General features: G+C 39.9%; 1 protein-coding gene across 2 annotated transcripts; it reads left to right on the top strand.

The window, feature by feature from the left end:
• The first annotated feature begins 6,226 nt into the window (after nt 1–6,226).
• Nucleotides 6,227–24,114, top strand: LOC140942618 (uncharacterized). 2 transcript variants are annotated; one of them, XM_073391546.1, is made up of 6 exons: nt 6,227–6,269; nt 7,581–7,916; nt 13,340–13,561; nt 13,917–14,444; nt 20,452–21,007; nt 22,254–24,114. In XM_073391546.1, the coding sequence occupies exons 2-6, from the start codon at nt 7,602–7,604 to the stop codon at nt 23,681–23,683; spliced, it is 3,051 nt and encodes a 1,016-aa protein (XP_073247647.1). In that variant the 5' UTR covers nt 6,227–6,269; nt 7,581–7,601; the 3' UTR covers nt 23,684–24,114. The 2 variants fall into 2 exon arrangements, with proteins under 2 accessions (XP_073247647.1, XP_073247645.1); XM_073391544.1 differs by lacking the exon at nt 6,227–6,269 and adding an exon at nt 7,248–7,450.
• The last annotated feature ends 1,412 nt before the right edge of the window (nt 24,115–25,526 follow it).

Genomic DNA, 25,526 nt, shown 5'->3' with positions numbered 1-25,526 from the left:
GTGCTCAATTCTGTTCTGGGAATTGCGAGACAATGGAGTCGTGAAAAGTTTACAATTTTGACTCTAAAGCCTCGGAGTCATGCTAGAATTTTGATATATCGACCGTGGGCTAGTCAAATGAGAAATTTAACGTTTACCCCGGTAGAGAGTTTTGTTCTTCTCCGCCCATTCCCACTTCGCGTCTCTAAGCATGGTCACTCACTTTAAAGCATCGTCGATAGAAACAAAATGGTCACATCTTGCATACAAACCCACGGTTATTACTTGGGCGTCGCCCAAAAAGAGTACTCGAGATCGCTTATTTTGAGTCAGAGTTGCAATAGGCACGCAATACGTGCGAACGTAAACAAGCCAAGCGACGCGAATGTGCCACGCGAACGTCTCGTACAAGGTAAAAAGCAGGCTAGAAAAAAAGCTCTGCAAGCAAAGTTCTTAATCCCACCTTTACGATCTCAAAAACCTTGAAACAAAGAACTTGGCACAATTCCCAAGAATGCGGGGACGAAGGAATTAAAAGCGATGAACATGTTAACGCAACGCAGGGATAATTTTAAATTTGGAGGAAAAGATGATCTTATTCAGAAGCTTACCGTATTTTTTACCTCACCTAAAAGCCGGCCGGTTTTTTCGGAAATTTGGAAGTATTAAATCCAGGGATTCAATCATCCAAAAATATTTGGAATTTAAAACGGGTTTGGATCACACTCAAGAGTTTGAGCAATTTTCATGCTCACTGTGAAGTGTTTGCGTTCGTGAGGAATATCACAGGAAATGGCTCTGTTTTTTGACATGCGATAATTCGTTTAGCCAGATCAATTTTTTTGCAATTTCTATCCACTAGTAATTACTTTATATTTTGTTTGAGTTTAAGAAGTAATGAATATTTTATAATCGTTGGTCGTATTAAACATTGAAAATCACACCGTGGAATTGACAGGTTGGGTTTATAGTTTTATTTTTGCCCTCAGTTATCGAGAGCCAAAAAAGATGTCACGCAATGACGCAAAATTTCGTGATCGTGCATGAGATAAGTACGGGATTGTTTCAGCGAGGGAAATGACATGCGATGAGCGGCCACATATAAAGTATTACAGCAGTTTCATAATTTTATTGGAGCTACTTGATGTTAGACTTTTACTTTTAACATTGAATGATGCATAATTTCATTGCATATGTTCGAAAACGAGGTGATTTCTTAAAATCTTATTGCGAAAAATGAACCCATAAACAAGTTGCATTCTTTCACGTTAGAACCGTAAAGGGGGCAAACTGCGTGCGTGACAGTTATTTTTAAAACCCTTGGGTTAATTAGATTAAGTCGATTTCCCTCATACACGAACCACAAAAGCGGCTAATTCCAAAGCTTTTACGTGCAAAATGCGTAACAAGACAACTCACACTAGGGGCCTGAACATATTAGCCGGTCTGGCTAGCTCTGCCGAGACGACTCTTTTCTCGGTTTTAGCCCGGAGCCGCCATTTTTGTATAGAGATTGGAAGCAGTTTGCATGTTTCTCGCTTGGTTCATTCGCCGGGCTGCCCAGCAAGCGTGATTACTTGGAAAATTATTTGGAAAATTTTCCGGCATCACAATGCTGGGATCCCAGTTACCGGGCTGGCTCGGTTGTCATGTAATCGCAAAGTTGATTTTCGTTGCGTTTAACTAAGGTACCGAGATCTCTGCAAGGCGAGCCAGCCCGGCTAATGTAATCAGGCCCTACCTAACCGATTTTTTCAAAGCTTCCCGAACCCACACACCCAAAATTTTAGCCGCCCGCCTCCCCCACCCCCAACAAGCAAAAAAGAACATCTTCATACGCCCTTCTCCATATTAAATGAACTTTCCCTTATCCACGTTCTCTCCAAACAAGTATTATCAAACCGAAAGACAATCCTAAACAAAATACCTAACAACATTTAAAATAAGTGCAAGTATGTTATGGTCAAGATTAGCCAAGCACAGACACACGTGGGATCGATTCTCTGTCAAGAGTGAATACAAACCGTAATGATGATGATGATGATGTTAATGATGATGATGATGTTTTCGACTATTGGCTTTCACAACCACCACTTCATTTCAACAGACTGTTACTAAACTACCCCTTTACAACCAAATCAGCACTCCCACAACTACCTCACTACAACACCTTAAATCACTTTTACCTTCCAAAAAAGATATTTTTTGTTACTCAATATCAAATTCTGTGAGAAACCAGTTTCACTGTTTAACAAACTACAGCCATTATCTTAGCAATCCACTCCAATATAACTCCACGCCTTCCACTTCATACATCTCAACCAACCCCTAAATATATAACGCTACTTCACTACTGACACATCCCTAATATATTTAAAAACTTCACATACGCGCAGAACAGCGACGCCAAAATATACCCTCACACAGCATCTTTTTTATAACTGGTATATTCACGCTTTTTTAGAGCAGAATTTCCACCAGAAATAACTTGGGAGGGAAAAATAACTGTTGACGTAAAAAACGGCTTCATTCGCATCATCGACATCATTCTACTGAAAGCTCGAGTTGAATGTTTATGGTATAGTAGGAGTGGCAGAAGCCTCATCATGGTGGTGGTGGTGGTAGTGGTGGCTGTTGTTTCAGTGTTGGTGGTAGTTGTGGTGTTGATGGTTGTAGTGGTGGTGGAAGTGTTAATGGTAGTGGTGGAGATGGTGGTGACGTGAAAGTGGTGGCGGTGGTAGCGGTGGTGGCTGTTGTTGTGGTGGTAGTGGTGGTGTTGGAATTGGTAATAATAGTGGTAGGGTTCGGGCTAGGTTACGGTTAGATGGTAGAGAGTAGTGGTAGTGGCGGTAGTAGTTGTGGAAGAAGTAGTAGGGCGGCGGAGATGGTGCTAATAGTATTAGTTATAGTGTCAGTTATAGGACATTGCCAAGCACTCACAAAATGACATTGTCTTCAGTGTGAATAAAGAACAAATAGAAAAAATACCTACAATTAGATATGAAAGAAATATTAAAAACTTAACCGCAGGGAAAAATCAAAACAAAGGGTGTTTCCCTTCCTATATTTAGCTAAGGGATATTGCTAGACAAAGTGCTAGTAATCCAAAAGAGATCCTGTTTATGAACGGTCAATTAATCATTCTAACAGTCTACTATATGTTTGTTGGTTGATTCGGCGGGATGTCTGATCAGGGAACTGAGTATCATAGCAGGTTATTAAACCCATGAGACAGAAAAACTGATGTCTCCATGGTCTATTGGTCATTTAAAACGTAAAACAAAAATTGTTTACACTAGGGCAATAGACACTTCTTTTCGAGTGACTGAAGGTTAATGATCATATTTTTAAACATGGTTGTCTTACTCAAACGTTATTAAAAATAATATCGTAATTTCTTCGAGACGTATTTAAAACCAGTCTACCTTAAAATTTTAATGAGGAAATGGTTTCCTCCTCGAAAGTGTTCCAGGTAGCCAGGAAAAGCTTTTCAATGAGAAGGATTACAGGGTGCAATTAAATAGCAGACATTTCAAAGAGAACAAGTGCATTTACTTCTAGATTATTCTTTTTGCTTAAGGATTTTTTTCATACGAAAGAAAAACTTCCTCTTCTTACCTAAAACAAACTTTGAACTTACACGGCGTTTGGAGTTATTGCCACGCTCCCTTTGTCAAACTGGACTGAAAGGTAAAAACGTATTTGAGATTATCTGAATATGGCAACTTGTCTGTTAGTGCCGGGGATGCTCTATGACGGATAATTTTCCAACTTCTTTATGAATTCCTTTTCTATTGTAGCATGAGCCCCGACAAAAGGCCTCTAGTGTAATTTGTTATCGTAAGCAGACTAAGCAGTTAGGGGTATGCAAAGCAGCAAAACACTAATGAGATATGACTGTAGTAAATCCGGCAGACTTATGGAGATTTTCAGACCAATTGAACTTGACAATAATGAAAAGCAGCAGCTGTTTGAAGCCTCGGAGGCAGAAACTAAAATGAAAAATGATCAGTTAGTTTGTACTTTAATCTGTCTACCTTTGCCGCATTCACTAAGAAATTCCGGATTACATGAACCTCCGCACAGACAGTTTTATTCAGCAGAAAAAACTGTTAACAAGAAACAACAGACTGAATCAAATCAAAGCTCAACTCGCTTTAAAGTTATTGGCTGCTCAACCAAGTATAACGGAAGACATTAGAAATAAGAATTCTGTGTTCTCATCTTATAAGGTAAGTTCATTTGCGAGATAAGTGATAACGCTTGTTTCTTATACGACATTGACTTTTCAGTGAAGAGTAAACAGAACATTGATTTCAAAAAAAGGAGAAGATTAATACAAAAAAAGTTGTCTGACGCACCCGAACTGACAGTTCAGCTGTGGATAAGTCTAATGCACTCTCGACTGAACGCTCCGACGAAAAATTACGCCGAAGATACAAGGCGTCTCCACACAGAGAAATATTAAAATATAGAAACCTATTTTAATAGCTGAGCTTTTTACATGTTATAATGTTCACTGCTTATATTTTTTACAGTATAACAGCTTGAATGCGTGCGAAAACTTCCTATCTTGTTTGTTGAATACATTTAAAGCACAAAATTATATTATTAACATTTTATCGAGAGTTCCGTTGAGTTCATTTCAGTTTTATTTACTTTTCTTCACTTGATCAGCATACAGAAAACAAATGCTAACCCGGGAGAAATTACAGGAAAAAGTAGTCAGCATTAGTACGGCAGGCCGTGAGAAGTTATTTTGGTCTGTATGATAAGCTTAAGTAGAGTAGGTTATTTCCTTGATAATGGTTGCGTTCGCGAGAAATCAAATCAAATCAATCCAACGAACACTATATTATGTCACGGAAATTTTCTTTGCCCTTATCACAGAAAAATATATTTATCTCAGAATATGTACACTAGCCCCATTGACAGTGTCATAATTTATTAGTTGTTCTTAATCCAAACAGACGGCTAGAAATAATTTAATAGCATGGCGTAGGAGTGGTCAACAAAAATCACTACAACATTATCAGGGTAATAGTCTGTATAAGTTGTTCTTTTTCCACAGATTTCCCAACTAAAATCTAACTAAATGTCCTAACTAAATCTCTTCTGCATTGCGGTTATGAACGTGTTCTTTTCATTTAATCACATGGTAAAAAAATTTTAACCATTCAATCTCTTTACACTACTTGAAAAATCGTGAAGGAAAAATGAATTGTTATGACTCGATACGGAGACTGTGTGGGAGATAGTTAGTTCATTGAGAGACCAACGAACCTCTTTTCCTTACAAGTTAGAAAGCTTTTTCAGAGCGTGGTTTAAGTGTTTTCTGTCATCCTGCTTCCTCAGTTAAGCTGCTCCCGCCGCATAACTACGCAGTTGTCTATAAGTAAATTACGTAACAACTTTTTAGCGCGTGCGTTAACTGCGCTACCTATTTTACTATCACCTATCATTTCGACTGAAGAAGGCTTATAGCACTAACCGAAACTTTTTGAGCCAACAAAGATAGTCAGCTTCTAAACTCTCACAAAACTACAAAGCATAACCTTGAGTGTGACGGCAAGAAATGGGTGGAAATTACTGTCAGATAAACTCAGAGTTAAAATGCTGAAAACGGACAACACGCCCCAACCTCCGAACCGCCTTCAAAAAATTCCTTCCCTTATCAGTGTGCCTTCTTTCGTTCCCAGTGTTTCTCTCCTCCGCCTCGACCACAAGGAGAAGCGAGACCCTGGGAATGAGACTGAAGCGTGCTAACAAACACAAATTAAGTCAAGGGAAGGATATTCACGGTATAACGAGATAAAGCACTGTATTACTAATTCATTCTAACTTTTGTTCCATTTTATACACTGCAAATAGATGATTATCTTCACGAAATGTTCACTATTCTAGTGGAGCCCACCTTGCAATTCAATTGACGACTTTGAAAACTACTGTTGAGTAAAACCGGTAGGAAGCCGCCGAATAAGCAACGACTTTCTAGACCACTGTTTGAATAGTTTGGATAGTTATCTTCAGAATAAAACCGAAGCAGTTCTTAGAAGGAACATTAAGTTAGGTTAAGGTAGCTGGTAGTTATCGTGAAGAAAAAGAGAAATCAATACGAGTAAATAATAATTTGGAAGAATGAAGCAGCAGCCTCATGCGTCGTGCTGTGTTACATGAAGTTGATTAACATGACAAACACACCGATAAGCTATTTATCGCCACCTAAACCATAAATATTTATCCCACAGGGAAAGCTGCATCAACATTAGCGGTGAATAGGAGAACACATGGTAAGCCGTGTTTATGTTGCCTCTATCATTCATAACCTGTCAGTTCAGCTAAAATGACACATAAACGAATGTCTCTCGAAAATGCTGCAGTCAGTCCTCTTTGCATTACTGCCATACACAGAAAACAATTGAAACTAATATTCAGCTTAAGATTCGGTTTAAACTGCAGACTTACTCACGCGTCAGTGATATGTTTACCTCCGGCAAGTTTTGATGTGCTTAAGGTCATGACAAATTGTCAAAGGCAACGCTACTTATTTATTAAACATAATGAACAATATTTTTTTGCTGCATTAAAGCTAAGCGAAATGAAGAAGTCTCGGAGTCTTAGCGCTGTTAGCGAACAATATCAGTATATATACATAACTATCAATCTTACAGTATATGAATAGGAAATCTTTGGAAAATCGTCTACTTAATTCAAAATAGTGCTCGCTAGTACTCTTTAAACAATTTTAAGCGATCTAAGAGGACTTCAGGGGCATATGAAATTATATATGCAAGTGATACGGGCAGTATTAGAAACGGGAAAAAACAGATGAAAATACTAATTAAGTAGCGATCTTGGCAAACTCGCTACAGGAAATTTTTGCTGATAAGAGAGATTCACAGTTCCATACTTGACTAAACAAAACCATTTGTCTACAATAGCTAGTTTTCTGGTTCTTAAAATTCAGAGGAGACGTTGCACATGAAGTGCACATCTAGTTTTTTTTCTCCGGTCATATATTTTACACTCAAGGCGTTCTTAATATTGATGTCAGTAAACAATTCTCTGAAAGCTGGGCAGTATTTAATTTAACGGTGATCGGTGTCAAGACAATTACTGAGGAACTCTCAAGCAGGCTCCGCCCAGTGATTGACGTAAGGAGACAGATGTAAAGGAAATATTTGTTGCTTCGTAAGACAAATTTGAAATATCACTGTCACCTGAGCTCGTCATAAAGATACGATGTGATTGGTCACCTGTACAAGTGTACCCTTGAGCATTTAATTTCGATAAAAACAGCTTGAGAAAAAGGAATAATTTAGACTTTATAAAAGAAAGCTCAAACTCTTTACGTACAGAAACACACGGTATAAACAATTCAGCTATAAATGACGTTCTTCTCCCGTTCGTTTCTACTCAAAGCACAGCCTCATATAAGACGAATTGTTAAGAAACATTGCACATACATAAAGTGAGTAAAAAAAAACTCTAACCCACGAGGAAATAGCGTCAGTCAGAGACGCGATAGCAATTTTTTTATATTATCTACTGAACCGTCTGGGGCTTCAATAACTGGTCATCTGGCTTATCTTGTTTCGCAGGTTTGGAAGCTTCTCTAAAGCATGCCTTCTGGTAAAGAAAAGAAGCGCTCAAACCGCATTGTGCTGAATGTCGGAGGTGTGCGGCATGAAACCTTCTTAAGCACACTGAAAACAATCCCAGATACACGTCTTTCTTATCTTGGGGAGCATCACACGACAGTGGCGAGATCCCCTGAGTATGACGCATCGAAAGGAGAGTATTTCTTCGATAGGCATCCAGGAGTCTTCGCGCAGATATTGAATTTTTATCGCACGGGAAGGCTGCATTGTCCGTCAGATGTCTGCGGGCCACTATTTGAAGAAGAGTTAGGATTTTGGGGCATTGATGAACAACAGGTAACGCTACTAGTAACAGTTACACTCCTCTCTTTAGTGAGATGCAAGCACATGCACTGGTACAAAGCGAAACGAAACTTAACACAGTTTATGCTAGAACCCATGTTTATGTTGTATTAAGGTCCCGAGCAGATCAAATTTTCGTTCCACAACAGAGATGCTGAATAATAATAAACCTAAAAACGAAGGTTTCAGAAACTACTTGCATCTGTTAGAACGTAACCGTATAAAGTTAAAATTAAGAAACGAAAAAAACTTCATCGAGGTCACATAAGGTATAAAAACAAACACGAGAGATTTGATAAATATTTTAATAAATGTGCTCTACCCGTGAAATGAAAATATGACTGACTCACGCGCGCGCCAATGATTTCTGTCCAGGTTCAATTATTTTATATTCATCGAACTTATATTTTTTGGCCCGAGCGTCTGTTCCTTCCCGTCGCGTTTCGACAATATAGCTCTTAAAATGGTTTTGCTAACATGTTTACATTCATTTCAAAGGTTGATAAATCGATCTCCTTAAAAATGAAATGAGGTAAAGCGATAGACAAACATGAAATGTTATTTGCAGAGAAGTGAAAAAAATTTAACTAGAATAGCAAAAGAATTAAGTCTACACAACGGAACGTTTTGAAATCAGTGCCTGGATATAATAGGAAAAGATCGTCGTTTTTGCGTGTCTTTGCGGTTGGTAACAATTGAAAAAACTTCAATCAAAGGACAAATACGTATTAAGCTGACACCGAATAAACGTTAAGGCTCGAGAAACAAAATCTGTTCAGAAGTCATTAAGCGGTTGCGAGTTTCTACATTGTCTTCTACAAGTAAATGCATTTTAATTTGCTTTGACAATAGCGGCTCACACGGCTGCAAATCGACAATTCGTCGCTTAGTGTCAGCGCGATAATGATAGCTGTACACTTCGTCTTATAACGTGCGCAAACCAAACTTGACCTAATAAAACTTGCATCTCTTTCATCGTATTTTTCATTATGATTGCTATTCTTACAGAATTTTAACAAAGATCGTTAAGGAGCTCCATAAAAAATAGTAATACAATTGAAAAACGCTTCTTAAAAAATATTCGCTTTCGGCGGCGAACAATCTCTTTCTTGAAACAATCAACGAATAAAAACTCCAACTTCGCCGGTTAGAAAACCATGCGAGCTGACTATTGTCTCAAACCAAAAATATACTCATTTTGGCTGAACATTAATTTTGTGTTTTTTATTCACAGAGCCATTAATGAAAATGTTGTAAAAATTGACTTTAAAATACAATCTAGGGATGTAATCTGGTTATGCTGTAATCCTCTTTGATCTTTTTCGCCTTAAAGCTCGAACAACTACAGTAGCAGTCAAGAGTAAGTTAGTCAAAGCATGGATCAGAATATCTACCATTTCGTTTCCCTTCTTCAAACCCTTTTTTAACACAGGAATCGATATTTGAATGTGCAGATATTAAATGTATGTATTTTACAGACGATCGATATTCATAACCAACTTTAATTTCCAAGCAAGATATGCTAACATATAAACAGGTGCTATATAAGAAAGCCATTATCTTCCTACGTTTCCGAGTGTTCACAGGTAAAAGCTTAAAACTTCAGTTATATTTGCTAACCTCGAAAGAAAATCATGTTTCAGCACAAGGCTTACAGGCTAAGACGTGACCTCGATTCTGATAAGGAATTTGCCCTAAACTGCCTGCCATAATATTTATTATTTTGAATTAATCTGTTGTTTTGCATGCAAATCAGACTGAAGCCTAAGCATGGCGTTAATTTATGATAGGATTTATTGACAAGCAGTGAGATATAGTAAGATAGTCAATTTTATCAGCAAAATAGATGAAAATTTGTTTAATTCTTCCTTGAATAAGCACCACAGAGAAGGAAAGAATTGCTCATGTGTTGTAAATACTTGCACAAAATCCACCTTTTTCTTTATTTGAACCAGAATAAGAGCACGAAATCGCGAGAAAGGAAAGTTGCACTCTACATGCGGAAGTGTTTCATAAACACGCGCAGACACATACAAAATATCTATGGTGCATGCCCTGTGACATAAATATTTCAACGCAAAACGTTCACCTGGACAATGTTAAAGCATGAAAACATAAGGACAACAAACAACCTCTATCATTAGGGCAAATAATGTGGTTTTCTGAAGGAAAAGTGTAAACATAAGGATTTTCAATTATCTGTGCGAAAAAAAACCTTGTCCATCGATCGATATCTAATATGATAAGATGTCGCTCATTTTTGTGATAGAAATTTGATGCTTAGATGATCACGTATTGAGCAAGTAAACATTCATAAAAACAGTAGTCTCACTTACACACCTTGCTGTTCGGTCGTTTCGTTCTTCTTTCGTTTTTTCCTACTTTCATTTTCATTCGTATGGGCCCTTAACACTTAAAAACTTATATATCCATTTTTGAAAGCTTTATGAAAAAGTAAAACTACTACAGGGAATTGAATTCTTCTCATTATATATTAATGGCGTATTTTGCACACAGCAGTCAAGCACTTAGAGCTGCAAATTTAAGTAAAATTACGCATTATCACAAGCGAGCGTAAAACGCGCCGGTTCATTATAAAGCCTGAACTTTCGCAGTATAATAAAGAGGACATCGTTAAAATGTTATCTATTGACAAATATGAGGCATGGTTAACTTAAAATCCCATTTCGTAGAAACACAATTTTAATTTTAAAAAATAACACATTTCGCTTTACAGGTGATTGTTGTATTTTCACCGCCTATTTGATCGTGAGTTTCGTTTGTTATTTTGCTGCTCACGAGAAACTTAATCACTGGGGCTTAGCCGCGTGTAGTGAGAGCCCCCATCTTGGCTTAGTTTTTCTGTTCACAGCAGTTGAGTCACTAAAACTACAACTCCAAATGAGACGTAATAACATAACCAAGGAGGGTGGTTATATATTTTAAAAAGCTTGGCGTTATATATTTTAAAAAGCTATACGGTAAAACGCGCAGTAAAAATCGTGCAACTTGAAAATTTTGCCACCCAAAATGACTTGATTTGTTGCAACACAAGTAGTAAAACGTGCAACATCGCCATTCAACTCGTTTTTTCGGAGATGTTGCATAACAAGTGGCACGTTTTTGTCGTCTGTTTTAATCTGCCGTAAATCAGCTTCGTTACCCACTAGCGGAAATATCAAAGCATGATTTCTAAAAGCTTCCAAATTTATCAGGGGTACCCAACGACAGTTTCCTGTAAAATAACTGTTCGGAGAAGCGAATATTGCCTAGAATTTTCTATACCTTGAAGAACAAGGCCCCGCTCACACTTAGGGGTTAGATCGATCTCAGATCGATCTGGCCTTTATACGAGCTGAATGTGAACGTTCGCACTTTCTTGAGATCGATCTGGGATCGCTTCAGGAGGTGGTCTGAGATCGGTCCAAGATCGATCTACATTGTTCCGGGCCGAGTGAGAACGCAAACACGCCCTGAAAGCGATCCAGCTTAGTAGCCTTCCCTCATTGAGAGTCCCGCCAGCCAATCGCACGTGAGGAGTATTGGTTTTGCAAGTTGCAAAAAAAAGTCTGCAAAAAAGGAGAACGGTGGAGACAAGAGCTCTTATCGCCGCTTGGGATAAACGTCGGATTCACGATAAAATAGACAAAAGTCACCGAAACGCAGACGTTTATGCGGACATTGCAAAAGCTGTAAACAAACAGGGGCTTTCCTGAACATGACTGGAAGCAGTGCTGAAAAAAGTCCGCGAAACATCTAAAAGCTTCAACTATCAAACTCGGATTTTCGTCTCTTTTTCTCAACTAAGTGGCTACAAATCGACGGCAATGAAGAAGAACTTTCTCGAATTTTTGGAATTGAGCTTCTAGCCACTAAAAACCAACGACGAAAGCTAGAAGATGCTTCGCAAATAATAGAGCCTGAGTCGTTGAAAAGACTTCTGACATTCAGCTTGAAAAAGACCACAAATTGGTCTGTGTTGCCGAGGAAAAAACCAAACTGTATAGAGCGTCCTCCGTTTTTAACGTTTGTTTATCCTTTTGAAAACAAGTTCATTATAAAGTAGAAGCAAAACTTCATGCACTTTTTTTATAACCGAACAATCCGGCGGAGGCAGGAAACGTTTTCTTGCAATAACGTACAAGAAGACATAAATTTATAAGTCACAAAAACAACTGCTGCCAGGTCCCCTCAAGAAGCCTTAATGAACTGGCAGTACATGTAAGACTGCTTGTTCGTAAATGAATATAACGAAGGATGACAGTTGTCTTCGCTAAAAAAAAACCAAGTTTTCTGGATTTCGCCTCCCGGCACTAAACATAAACATCTTTTCAACGAATCCAAACCATGTTCCCGTCCATGCCTTTACGAACATTTGAGTATTTAAGATTCTTTATCTTTGTTTCTGCTTAGCTCCCACTGCATTGTTCGTTAACGAATGAATTAGCAAATTTTCACTGTTAGTTTTAGAAAAAAATTTCTTTCGAACCAGACTATTGTGGCGTGTTTGTAACCAGGAACAGAAGCGTTTGTTTTTCTGTGCCGCGCGTTCCGAGAATTAAATTAACGATCAACAAGCACTGAAGTGTTTTTCTTGGCTATGTGGTGCATTTGGGAAACTTGGAGAGCACTCAAGAAGCTTGAGCCGCTCAAGGCGTAACTCTTACGCTTCTTTCGTGCTCTCCAAACTTCCTGCATGCATCCATAACTCGATATACGCTCGCTAAGCATGAACCGACTCTTATTAAAAAAAATTATTCTGTCACACAACCCATCTCACCCGAAGCCAGAGGGTAAACAAACTGCTTAATCCTCCCTAGTTAGGAATAATTTGTCTTATTAGAAGGCGTCAGTGTGAGCAGGTCCTAATGCGATCTCAGAACCGATCTCAGAACCTATCTGAGATCGATCTCGTTTTTAAGCGATCTCAGTATGAACGGGGCTAAGAGTTTCTAGATGACCGTTCCATTCATGTACAATTTTCGATGCGTACCTAATAAATTCCCTAAGATTTTCTGAAGTCTAATTTTTTGCTTGTCACTTCCCTGATTAAGCTATTTTTCGCAGAAAAAGGAAACTTAAAAATTTTCGGATTCGAAAATGCGATGGACGGAGGAATCAGAAAAAATTATCACTTTCGTAAAACTTCAAATTGGATCTAAAATTTTCGGGGAAATAATACTGAAGCCCGAATGAAGCCTGATGACCGAACAGATATAAATTTTATAGCGCCGATTAGAATGTATTTCTAAAGATCTAAAAGTACTCTGGACAGACTAAAAAGTGTTTTCAATGTATATAGGAGGAAACCGTCGTTGGGTGCCCCTGATTTATACCCTGAAATCAACCGGTGATTGTTGAAAAGCAAATCAAGTGCCATCATTCATTCTCAAGGGATATTCGTGTTCTTTCAATAGGTAGAAACCTGTTGTTGGGAAAATTACAAGCAACACAAAGAAAAGCAGGAGAAACTGAAATATTTCAAACTTCCTGGTTACGAAGAGGACTCAGACGACGACTTCCAGTCCAGGGATTCAGGACTTTTTGAGGACGTAGACGAGGGACCATCTTGGTGGTCTCGGTATCAACCCAGAGTTTGGAAGAGCCTTGAGGAGCCTTACACCTCATTCTGGGCAAAGGTAAGATTGAAAATTCAACAGTCTGATCACTCACTTGGTGTGTATTAGCCCTGCAAGCTGATTGTATTATTTCAATAACTCGATACAATCCGGCTTCAAGTATCATAATTGAAAATGAGGCCACTGAGTCTGCGGATAAAACATAATGTAAATCGTCTTTTCAAGAAGCAGTAGAAGTCAATTTCTTATGATTCTAGCTACTCTTTTTACCATTTTACAGAATTTAAATTGGCATGTTACACCATAAATTTTGATATGGAGGGTTATGGTACTAAAAGGCTGAAAAAAAGAATTGTATTACGGCGCATATGGTTAAGCCAAATGCCTTAAATTTTCTTGTTTTTTTTCTTTTTAGTTGGTGGGAATCATTTCACTTGTCGTCTTCACTGCCTATATAATCAAATTCGCTTTATCAACATTGGACCATTTTAGTGACAAAACTGCGCCTAGATATATCGCCCTATTAGTTATTCATCTCATCTGTGTATCATGGTTCACTATGGACTTTGCTCTCAGGCTCCTATTCTCGCCCGAGAAAAAAGCTTTCTTCAAGAATCCCTACACTTGGACCGACCTCGTACCGTTAGTTTTATTATACGTGCTATTTTTCTACCCGTCCCTAGAGAAAGTCCGTTTTTTGGAGATGCTGGTCATGCTCAAAGCAGCACGAATTTTTCAGATCTTCAAACTGTCGTATGTTCTCCAGGTTCTTGTGAACACACTAAAAGCGAGCTCCAGCGAGCTTTGCCTGTTGTTAATAATCATGGCATTTGTTATGGTAGTATTTGCCTCGTTTGTATATTTTTTGGAAAAGGATGAGTTTGCAAGTGACTTCAAAAGCGTCCCCGAGAGCATGTGGTGGGCAGTCATCACAATGACAACGGTAAGCATTAAAAGCATTCCTTCATATAATCGAATATGTCACAATTTCCCGAGAGTTTTTCGTTGGCTCATTGGAATTCTAAAAGAAATATCATCAAAACCATAAACCGCCACGCCTTTGAGACATTCCACGCGGGTCGTAACTGGGACACCCCTCATTATAGCGTACGAGGATACACAATGACCTTCGTTATCACCAGGCAAGTTACCTGGTGTTCCTAATTGAACGTTTTTCTTTTTTATTGTTAGTTTACGGACGTGTGGGGAACAAGGCCTAAGTTAGTCTTCACGGACTCGGACCTCCCTTTTGTTTTTTGTTTTTTACATGCGCCTTTGTCCTTGCGTTGTGAATTCTTGTAGTTTGTTTATCATGTTTATATTTCGCAAATAGAGCCGAATTATGCAATAACTCGTTTGAAACATGGTCCCTCAGTAGCCAGATATACGGTGTCGGTGAGTATTTAAAGATACCACCGGAGAATTGAGAATTGAACCTCCGTTTGTGGTGAAGCATTTGGTCAAATTGGTCTTGGAAGTGCGGCGATTGGCGCCATCATCTCTCGTGAACTTTGCAGAAATTTTGGAGTGTTGTAAGGAACCAAACTGTCATTCAAGGTTAGTGAAGATTGTGTATCAAATTGGTGAATGACCTGGGGGCTATTAAGAAGAAAAGACGTTTTCTTAGAAAGTCTGTGGCGGACACTTTAAAGTCTATCGACGAAACTCTGTCTCCCCGAAACTCTGTCTCCCCGATAACCATGCTGGAATTCAGGTTTTAAAAGACAACATTGCAAATAAATGGAACGATCTTCAAGAAGAAAAGGCCTCGGTGTGTACTCTATTAGAGGAGAAAGGGATTGATGAAGAATGTGAGAGTCCTAACGAGTACGAATTGCATGCCATTGAATACACGGAGAAAATGATGCATTACTTAGAAAGCAAACATGTCGGTAAGGAAAACGCGGGAAGTAATTCAACTGCAGCCCAAGCGCCGTTTTCGTTATGCCCCAAGGTACAAGTGAAGCTTCCAAAGATTGATCTGCCAACCTTAGATGGGGATGTTTTATGCTGGCAGTCTTATTATCAGTCAATTAAACTCTTAGTGGTGGATAATCCATCTTAAGCTGATGTTCAGGAATTAGAATACCTAATGAGATGATTGAAAAGTTCGGCCGCCAAAGCGGTTAAAGGGTTTGCAATCATACAAGAGAATTATCAGCCAGTATTGGAGTCTCTGAAGGAACGATTTGGCCATCCGCGGTTGATTCTTGTTTCACACATGATGTCCCTAATCCATTTGTCACGTTCAAATTCATTTGTCATTTGTCATTTGTCCGTTCACATTTGAATTATGAAGATGCATTGTCCATGCGCAAATTTTATGATCAAGTGGTTGGGTATGTTCGTTCTGCTGAATCAATCTGCGAGAAGTTCAGTTCCGAGACTTTAGGGCCTGTTCTTGTACCTTTCATTGTTGACAAGCTACCGAAAGGGGTTGTGGAGAAGTGGGAATTAGAAATTGGTGACCATAAAGAGGACCATGTGAAAGTGAAAACATTGTTTGCCTTCTTAGAAGAGTCAATAAGAGCTAAGGAGTCTTCCCAGCCTCCCTCTCTTGAATCAAAGTCCCCTGCACAGGAAAACAGTTGGCCATTCTAAATCTAACCTTCACGAAGGTACTCTACCTCTGCCTTGTGCGCGACGACTTAAGGGCGTGAGAGCATTGTTTTTGGTAAAACCACTGGGTGTGGTCGTGCGTCAGTTTCCTGTCATTGCCAGTCAAAGAAAGATTTAGAAAAGTGGTATCCAAAGGCCTGTGTTTTCGGTGCCTTGAAACTGGTCACAGAGCTGAAGTTTGTCAAAAACCACTCTGTAAATATGGCCGTGGTAAACATCACAGTCTCCTGCACTTGGAACCAGTCAAGTCTCAGCCAGAAGAAGCCAGGTCAAAATCCTCTCAATCAAGATCCTCATCTGCAGCTCCTCCCTCTTTGTCTTCCATAGTAGCAAGTTCCATTGCGGTCAACTCACGTGGAAAGGTGATCCTGCAGACTGTTCCTGCTGTTTTTTGTGGATCCAATGGTTGCAAAAAAGTTGTCAGATGTTTCTTTGATCCCGGTTCCCAAACGTCCTTTGTCAAACCGAGTGTGGTTGAAGACCTTGGCCTTGACGGGAAGACTGTGGGAATCGCAGTCTCAGGTTTTGGAAGAAAATCTGCTAAGGACACTTTGCGAAAGAGAATTTCCTTTACTTTTCCTTCCATATCATGCTGTTATCAAAGAAGATAGCAGACAACTAAAACAAGGGTTGTATTTGATGCATCTGCGAGAGATTTCAATTGTGTCTCTAACAGCTGCTCAGAAGCGGGCCCTGCATCACACCCAGATTTGGTCGGAATTCTTCTGCGCTTCAGAAAAAATCAGGCGGGGCTAATGGGTGATATTGAAAAGATGTTCTTGAAGATTAGCTTGAAAGAAGAAGATGGGGACCGCATCGTTACCTGTGGAGAGATTTGGACCCCGATGCCACACCTAAGATTTATCGAATGACAAGAGTTACGTTTGGAGTTATTTCTAGTCCATTCCTTGCCATCTGTGCTACACAGGAGCATGCAAGGAGATGTAAAGAAACATTCCCTGAAGCATCAGATGAAATCCCGAGGAACACTTATGTTGACGACTTTGCCTCAGGGAGAGATACTGTACGTGAAGCCGTGAGATTACAGCGAAGTTCAAAGCAGCTTATGGAACAAGCAGCTTTCAATTTGACAAAATGGTCCAGTGATTCGCCTGAGGTTATGCAAGCCATTCCAGAGAAAGATGGAGCATCAGATAGCTTGATCAGATTGGAGAGTAACCTACCGCGAATGCATCCATTTACGAAAGCTTTGGGTCTAAAGTGGAATACGAGAACAGGCAGCTTTGTCTTTATGATTGAATTGGACTCTGAAATTGAAATCAGAGACATCGTAACCTAGAGATAACTAGCTTCTTTAGCAGCGAAGATCTTCGATCCAATTGGTCTCATCTCGCGTTTTACAGTAAGGTCAAAACTTTTGCTTCAGAGCGCTGTCGACCCAGGGTGTTGGTTGGGATGATGAGTTACCCTAGGAAAGTGGGTTCAGTGGGTTCAAGAGCTTTCAGAGCTTGAACAGCTTCACATTCCAAGAAGTTACATTGATTGGCCTTTAAGCCAGCTTGCAAAGGTGGAGTTACACGAATTTGGTGATGCATCAGAAGTTGCGTATGCCACCGCCATCTATATTAGAATTGTTCCTAAAGAAGGGAAGGCGTCTACAAGTGTTGTGATGTCTAACACAAGAGTTGCTCTTCTTCGAAAGATTACTCTCCCTCGCTAAGAGCCAATGGCTGTAGTGATAACTGGTCGACTGTGAATCTATGATAAAGATGCAATCGACTGTCCTATTAGCCGCATTGTCTTTTGGACAGACAATTCTTCCACCTTGCACTGGATCAGAGGATCAGCCTCACAGTGGAAACCATTTGTTGCTAACTGTGTCATTGAGATTCAGTCACTGATGAATCATAGTGTTAGGAGATATTGCCCATGGCCGCATAATCCAGCGGATCTACCTACCCGAGGCTTATCTGTCAGTAAGCTTAGAGAGAGTCGGTTGTGGTGGAAAGGGCCCTCTTGGTTGCAAGAGGTAGAAAAGGATTGACCAACGGATTTAAGATCAAAGTCTCCAAATGAAGCAGTCAAAGTGGAGAAGAAGAGTAAAGTTATTGTCAGCTGTGCTGTCCAACCAGAGAACCGTTCATTGACTACACCAGGTTCAGCAGATACAGTCAATTGTTAAGAACTGTCGCATGGATCAAAAGATTCATTCCCAACTCGATGAGTTGAAAGAAGAAGAGAGACTTTCAACTCCTTTAACTGGATTAGAAATACGAGAGGGAGAAGAGTGGCTTATAGCCCATGTACAGAACACAAGTTTTCACGAACTAGCTTCGTTGGCTAAGCATGGTGATCCCTTGAAGGACAGTAAGCTGGCAAATTTAAATCCATTTCTGTGCCCTACTAGTGGCTTACTTCGCGTTGAAGGAAGAACTCATAAGTCTTCATTACCGAAAGGGAAGTAGCATCCCATTATCTTGCCTTCCAACCATCCTGTTGTGAAGCTCCTGACTGAAGATGTTCACTGCCGTGAACTCCATGCTGGCGTCGAGTATACTTTATCAGTCCTACGACAGAAATTTTGGTTGATCAAAGGAAGATCAGCAGTCCGCAAAACAGTAAAGAACTGCCTAGTTTGTTGCCATTATCACACAAAGCCGTTTATGCAGCAGAGGGTACCCCTTCCTGAAGACAGGATCAAGCCTGCACCGCCATTTACCAATGTTGCTTTGGACTTGCTGGTCCATTGTATTTAAAAGACAGAGGTGAAAAGGCTTACATCTGTCTATTTACCAGCGCAGTTACCCGTGCAATACACCTGGAGTTAGTAAGCAACATGACTGTTGAGCTATTTCTCCTTGCCTTGACACGAATGGTGGCAAGAAGAGAAATGCGCAGTATTATTTGCTCAGATAATGCAAAAACATTCAAGAGTGCTGAGAAAAATCTGCAGCAATGTTGGAGAGTACTTGAAGCTGACAAAACTCAAGTCGTGTTGTCTGAAAGAAGATTCAGTGGAAGTTTATCATGAAGAGATGGGTGGGGTGGGTTTTACGACCATCTTATGAACAGTGTCAAGACACCCCTAAAGAAAATCTTTGAACAGCTGACAACCATTTTAGCTGGGATTGAGGCAAGCTGAACAGTCGTCCTCTTACTTGCCTAAGTGCAGACCCTGGTGACTATAGCGTGATTACTCCTGCTTAGATTCTCATTGGAAGAAATCTTCAAGCGTCCCCAGCTAAAGACACCCATGTTACGGAACACACTTCTAGAACTATCATTAGGTGTTCAGTATCAACGAAGACTTGTCAATTGATTTTGGAAGCGTTGGCATGCTGAGTACCTGAAGTCTTTGACACCCCTCAAAAAATGGTTTACGGTTGGTCGCGAGATACTTGGTAACAAGGTGACTTGGTCCTTGTTAGCGAAGATCACTTAGCTCGGGGTCAGTGGCAACGTGCGCGCGTGGATTCCAACCATCCAGGTCGTGATGGTCTTATCCGGTTACACCTTTTTGAAGCCTGTGGTGATTATCTTGCCGCTGAATTTGACTGAACTAACAAAGAAATATTGACAAATATTGAGCTTCATGAGAACATTATTGATCAATTTGTTGATGCACTCCATGCATCGGGCGGGAGGATGTTCCGCACTGAAAGTTTTTTCTGTTTCATTGTTAGTTTACGGACGTGTGGGAACTAAGCCCCATGTTAGTCTTCAGGGACTCGGACCCCCCTTTTGGTTTTTTTACATGTGCTTTTGCCCTTGCGTTGTGAATTCTTGTAGTTTTGTTGATCATGTTTATATTTCACAAATAGAGCCGATTTATGCAATAATTAAACTCGAAAAGTTTGTAAATCACTTGCCTGCGGCTCGTGATTTACAAGCTTTTCTCGTGTTCTCCCAACATCCCGCGTGGGTTATCACGCCGGTAAACCCATAGAAAAGTGTGGTCTACTGCTTTTATAAAATAGTTTTAAGTTTTCTATGAGTTTACCGGCACAATAAACCATAGGTTTTTAACCAATCAGAACGCGCGTACTATCGTAGTTATTTTATAAATCGTTTGAAACACCTGGGAGCCAGATAAGTGTAACTTTCATTAGGGTTAACGGTTCAACTTCATTCATAAACAACTGGTCCACAGATGGAGTAACATGATGATCTCAACTAAAACCAACAGTAATCCAGCCTTTACTGTTCCTTCAGATATAGCATTTCGCTTTCCACAATAACGGAAAAATTGCCGCCTGGGCTAATGTAGCAGGTTAATGACGTGCGAAATAAAAGCTCAATCATTTTTCTTACAAATTGTTTTGGCATTTGACGCCTACAGTGACAAAAAACTGATGCAATTATTACCATAGGTTGGATATGGTGAGGTTCATCCTCGTACATGGATTGGAAAGACCGTTGGCAGCGCATGCGCTGTTTGTGGAGTGCTTGTCATTGCTTTACCAGTGTCCGTGGTCGCCAGCAACTTCTCTCTCTACTACACATACGCCAAAGCGAGGCTCAACTTGCCCCCCAAGAAGAGGCGGGTGGCTTTTTCCCATGCTCTCACGTCCATGAACACTCAAAGAACACAGTGTGCCAAAGAAGATGAAGTTTATGAGTACAAATTTATGTCTCTGTGCAGCGAGAGACAGACAGATCGTAGTTATCCTGCCTCGGAGGTCTCTATAAGCTGCACTATGACTCCAAGAGGCAGTCTGAAGAAGTCCTCCTTCTTGTCTTTGCGTTCAATGTCGAGGATGCTTAGGCCTTTGAAGCGATCCACTGCAAGTCGCAGTAAGTCCTTAAATTCGGTGTTTTCGGATCACCAGCCTCAGAGGGAAAGGTCAACAGACAGGATAACGCTACAGTTTGATCCACCATCTAAATCTCCATCAGCCATCGACATCGCAAGAGACCAAAGAGAAGGTAAGATCTTGAATGATAAGTGTTAGTCAGAAAGGATATGGTTCTGCTCCGGTCCGTGATATTGAACAATTCTCTGGCGTTACAGATAGGCCGAGAAATTGGAAGAGCCCCCAGAAATGAAATGAAACAACACCTTACCTATTTGTCGAAATAGATACCTACAATCGATCCCGGTCATAATTGTTAAAGGACTGCTAATTCTAGGCCCCCTTCTCCTTCAATGTTGATGTTCAGGGCTAGGAGAGGGAAGCGATACATGTATTCGTGAAACCAGTTAGTTATGTTGTGTTTTCCGGAAGTATTTCAACAAATTATGACCTGGACTGTAGCCCAATTTGTGAGTTCAGATCGTAGGTCCACAACATTTTGGTCGGGTGTTCAGTTTTTTTATGTCTATACTTTTATGACTGCTTTATAAAACGGTTCACTCTTTGGGGTTTCACTGCCAGAGAAAAATGTCACAGGCGCCACGGAATTGACCTTTTAACACTTTTAACCCATTTGCCCCTGAGCCGCCCGTAACCGCCCGTGCGGATCCACGTCCTTTCTACCCCTTGTGACGTCATCAGTTTTAACGGTCAAGTACAACTTTGTCCGCTGACATGGCAGAGTGAAGAGATCTTTCAAACCATACCAGAATGAGCACAATTCAGTCAAGGACACCGGAGAAAGAGGCAAAAAACCATGTAACATTGACCTCAAAATCCCCATGAAAATCTTGTTCCATTGCCCACCTACCTTTCCTTTCACCTAATCCTAAGATCCTAAAAGCTTTCCTAAAAACTCTTCCCACCAAAATGAAGCCTACTAAATGCCCAGCAAGAGAAAAAAAATGAGGCAAGAAAAGTGAAAGAAGAGGGGAGGAGAGAAAGTGAAAAGTAAAAGTCATGACTGCTGGGTCACCTTTAAACAAAAAAAACAAATTTTGCTTTCTGCGCATGCCCGAACTTCGCAAGCTGATATTTTGCATCTGGATCAGAAGGCCGTTAAGTGTATGACCTGTAAACCGGTTTGTGGTAAGTTTTAGCTCTGTAGAGCACGACAGTGACCAGAAAACCACTCGACCAGCTTCAAAACGCGTTTTTCGGCAAAATCTCCACGAGCGAATGGGTTAAACATAAATTGTTTAAATCCTTCAATTCTCCAGTTTTGCCTCTCTTTTGCACTAATTACTTTCACATCAGCCCGTAAATGCCCTCCTTTAACCTTCCGAACGCGATCTTAACAGATTGCTATTACTTGACAGGTCCTCAAACGACAGGAGAAAATGCATTTCTTTATGTTCCTGGAGAAGACAAAGGCGAGTCAAAGAAGGAAACCCACAGGACCCCATTATTAAATAAATCACTCTACCCACTTCACCTCCGACGGGGAGCCGTGTCACCAGCGTCTTTTAGCCTCAAAAGCGCGTCTACGGCGTCCAGTCTAAATGCTTTACCGCGGGGATACAACGAACTTTGTAATGCTCTGAGTGGCAAAGGACCCATAATCCTTCTTTCAGACCAGGCCAGCGTACAAAGCCTTTGCTCGTTAAATTCTCGCATGACGTGTTCGTGTTCAAGTTTGAGGAACCCAGGAAGTGATGGAACACAAGGGACAACCGCAAATGCAGATGGGATTGGTGGAACCCTTATACAGACAGAGAGCGATGGGAATTTTACAAGCAGCCTTCCACAAGTGACTTTAAGCGTGCCTGTAGAGTACTATGGGAAGAGAAGAGATAGTAATGGATATGACGGTCTTTCTGCAGTGTTTCGCGGGAAATCTTCAAACGACATCTCTGAGAAGAATCTTGAGACAAGCGAAAACTTAAATACATCAACCGGCTTTCCACAAGAAGGAAGTGAAGAAGGGGAAAATTTAAGTAAAAGTGACCCTAATATCGAAAGTGCAAATAGTTTGTCCGGAATGGTACGTAATGCAGACGACACGCAAAGGGAAATGACATCACCTACCAGCTCGAGTAACGACTGTCTTGAAACAAGTGCAAAGACATTAAACTTTCAAAATTACACCGGAACGGAGAATTCAGCTCATAACGTTTTGCCAAATGATAACGGTTTGAATGAGGTAGGAACTAAGTTACCAGTTACACCAGTGCCAGTTGTTTGTCGAGCTGTTTCTGCTTATTCCATTATGGAATACAGCCTTGCTAGAAACGCGTTGCCAAGCAACTGCCAAGGTCCAGCAGGCTGTAAAGACTTGTGTGACGATGACCAAGAATCAAAAACACCCAAGCGGCGGCACAGTGCATTCACGCCTTGCAATGCTTCTACAACTTCCAAAGTAATACAAGAACAACGTGGTCGATTGAGTACAGGTTGTATGAAGGAACGTGTGGCCGAATGCCAGCCGCTGATCAACGATAATGAAGTAGAAGCGTGCACAAACGGAGAGTTTGACAAAGACGAGGAGTTGGGAGACGCCCTTGATGTTAATAATCAACAATTTATCCAGGGAGGTAAAAGGTCGCGGAAAATCGGTGTTAGTGCTGGTTACTCACCTGTAAATGTGACTCAAAGAACTAATCCTTCATCAGAGGACTTAACAGAAACACGGCCTAAGAACCACTGCGATGAAGATATTATCTATCCATGCTCATCGAACGGGTATCTTCCTTGCGCAACCGCGCAATATGAACAGATCCCTCAGTTAGAAAGAACGTCTCGAGTTTAATAACCTGTCAAATACATTATAGTCAATCCTCCTTGGTACTTGTAAAAGATTACTATTATTATTATTATTATTATTATTATAATTATTATTGTCATCATCATCATCATTATTATTATTATTATTATTATTATTATTATTAATGATTAAATGCTAATTCAATGATATTCACCACGCAAGTGTTCGATGAGTCATTAATGAAGTTGCCAATACACTGATCGTTGCTAATGATTAAAGATCATTTTTCCTATTAGTCGTATGAAGAGTTTATTACATTTCGACGTCAAAGTTACACTTACAAGTTCATTCTGTTTTAAAAATCTTGCTGTTGATGCTACTGGTCGACTTGAGATCAATTTTTGAACAAACGGATTATTAAAAATTCATAAATCTCAATCGACAGCGTATCATATACACATATGGTAAAAAGAAAACCGAAATGGTTACTTGATCATCTTAAGTTTTAATGTACAAAACAAAGTTATTATCTCCAAAGGCTTTTCTTATTTTCATACAATATTTTAATTTAATAGTTAAAGTAGGGTCTTACTGAGTGAGATAATGGCCATCTTGGAATTTCATACTTTTTGAAACAATAAATAAAGAAAACAATCTTATTCAGTAAATACAAAGGGTACTCTTTCATTGTTGTTGACCGTTAAACAAAAATGAAAATATTATTCAAACAAAATACCACACACTTTGCTTAAAAGAAAAAATATATTTTTGTTCTAGTTTTGCGAATTAGAGATAATTGGGTTAACTTGTCTTACCCACAGAGCTAAGTATAATTTAGAAGCTGTTAATGATTTTTCTAAATAATTGTCAAAATATCATGATGTTGTAAAATAGTAAGATAGTTGTTGAACTGATAGCAAATCTGAATTTAAAAGATATTTCAACAATTTTTCCAGTCTTTTCATCGGAGCTCAAAACATTATAGTCTGCACAACAAGCGTTTACGCTAGTCAAAAAATTATTTTACATATATCACATTAAGACATGGATACTTTTGGTTGGGAGCAGGCAGCTCGTTAATAATTTGATCTCGTCAAAAGCCCAAATATCTTTCAGAATAAATCCCGGTTCTTTGATCTTTGATCCCTCCAGTTTTGCAGTGCACATAATCCAATGATTTTATATCTTACTGTTCATCTTTTGCCCACATATGGAGCTTACTAAACATAAACAGCCTGAGAGTTGTCTTTAGCTGAAGTTATAGTTTCTTGAAAGGAAGCCCGGCAAAAGCAATTTGTAAGATTCGTTGATACCTAACTTTATGTGGTTCATTACAATTGAGAACCTTAATTCTCTCATCTAACCGATTGTTGATAGCTTTCAGTGATTTGGTAATTTGATCCATTTCATGGTAAAACGTTTGTGCCTCTCTGACACGCCGTTCTCGGTCTCGTTGCAGCTGTTCATATACCGTTCCCTTTTTCCGACCAACGCGTCTTAGCCGTTTGTTTTTGGCCAAAGTTTCGTAGTCACCTCGTAGTCTCTGGATGGCTTCTTCCCTGCTCTTCGGAGAAAGCTTTTTCTTCTCAGCTTTACTTGTCTGCGCAGCCGATAACCTGGGAAGTTTTACTTTATCCGCGACAACTTTGTCCTTTGTGGAAACTGAAGCAACGTCTGTTACACTCCTGGCCAGTGACAATTCTTCACCACTAAAGGATTTCCGACGAACAGAAGCGTCAAAAAACGCGCCATTGGGTTTAGTGGCCGGGCTTGGCGGCACTGTGTAGGACGATCCAAGAGGGCAGACAGCAGGGATATTCAGGAAATTACTGGCTGGAATCATGGAGGGGGTATCACGATTCACAATCTCGGTATTCCCGACAGGCGA

This window comes from Porites lutea, chromosome 7 (genome assembly GCF_958299795.1).
Source record: "Porites lutea chromosome 7, jaPorLute2.1, whole genome shotgun sequence".
In the NCBI taxonomy this organism is placed as follows: Eukaryota; Metazoa; Cnidaria; class Anthozoa; order Scleractinia; family Poritidae; genus Porites; species Porites lutea.
This window is presented reverse-complemented; position numbering and strand designations above follow the sequence as displayed.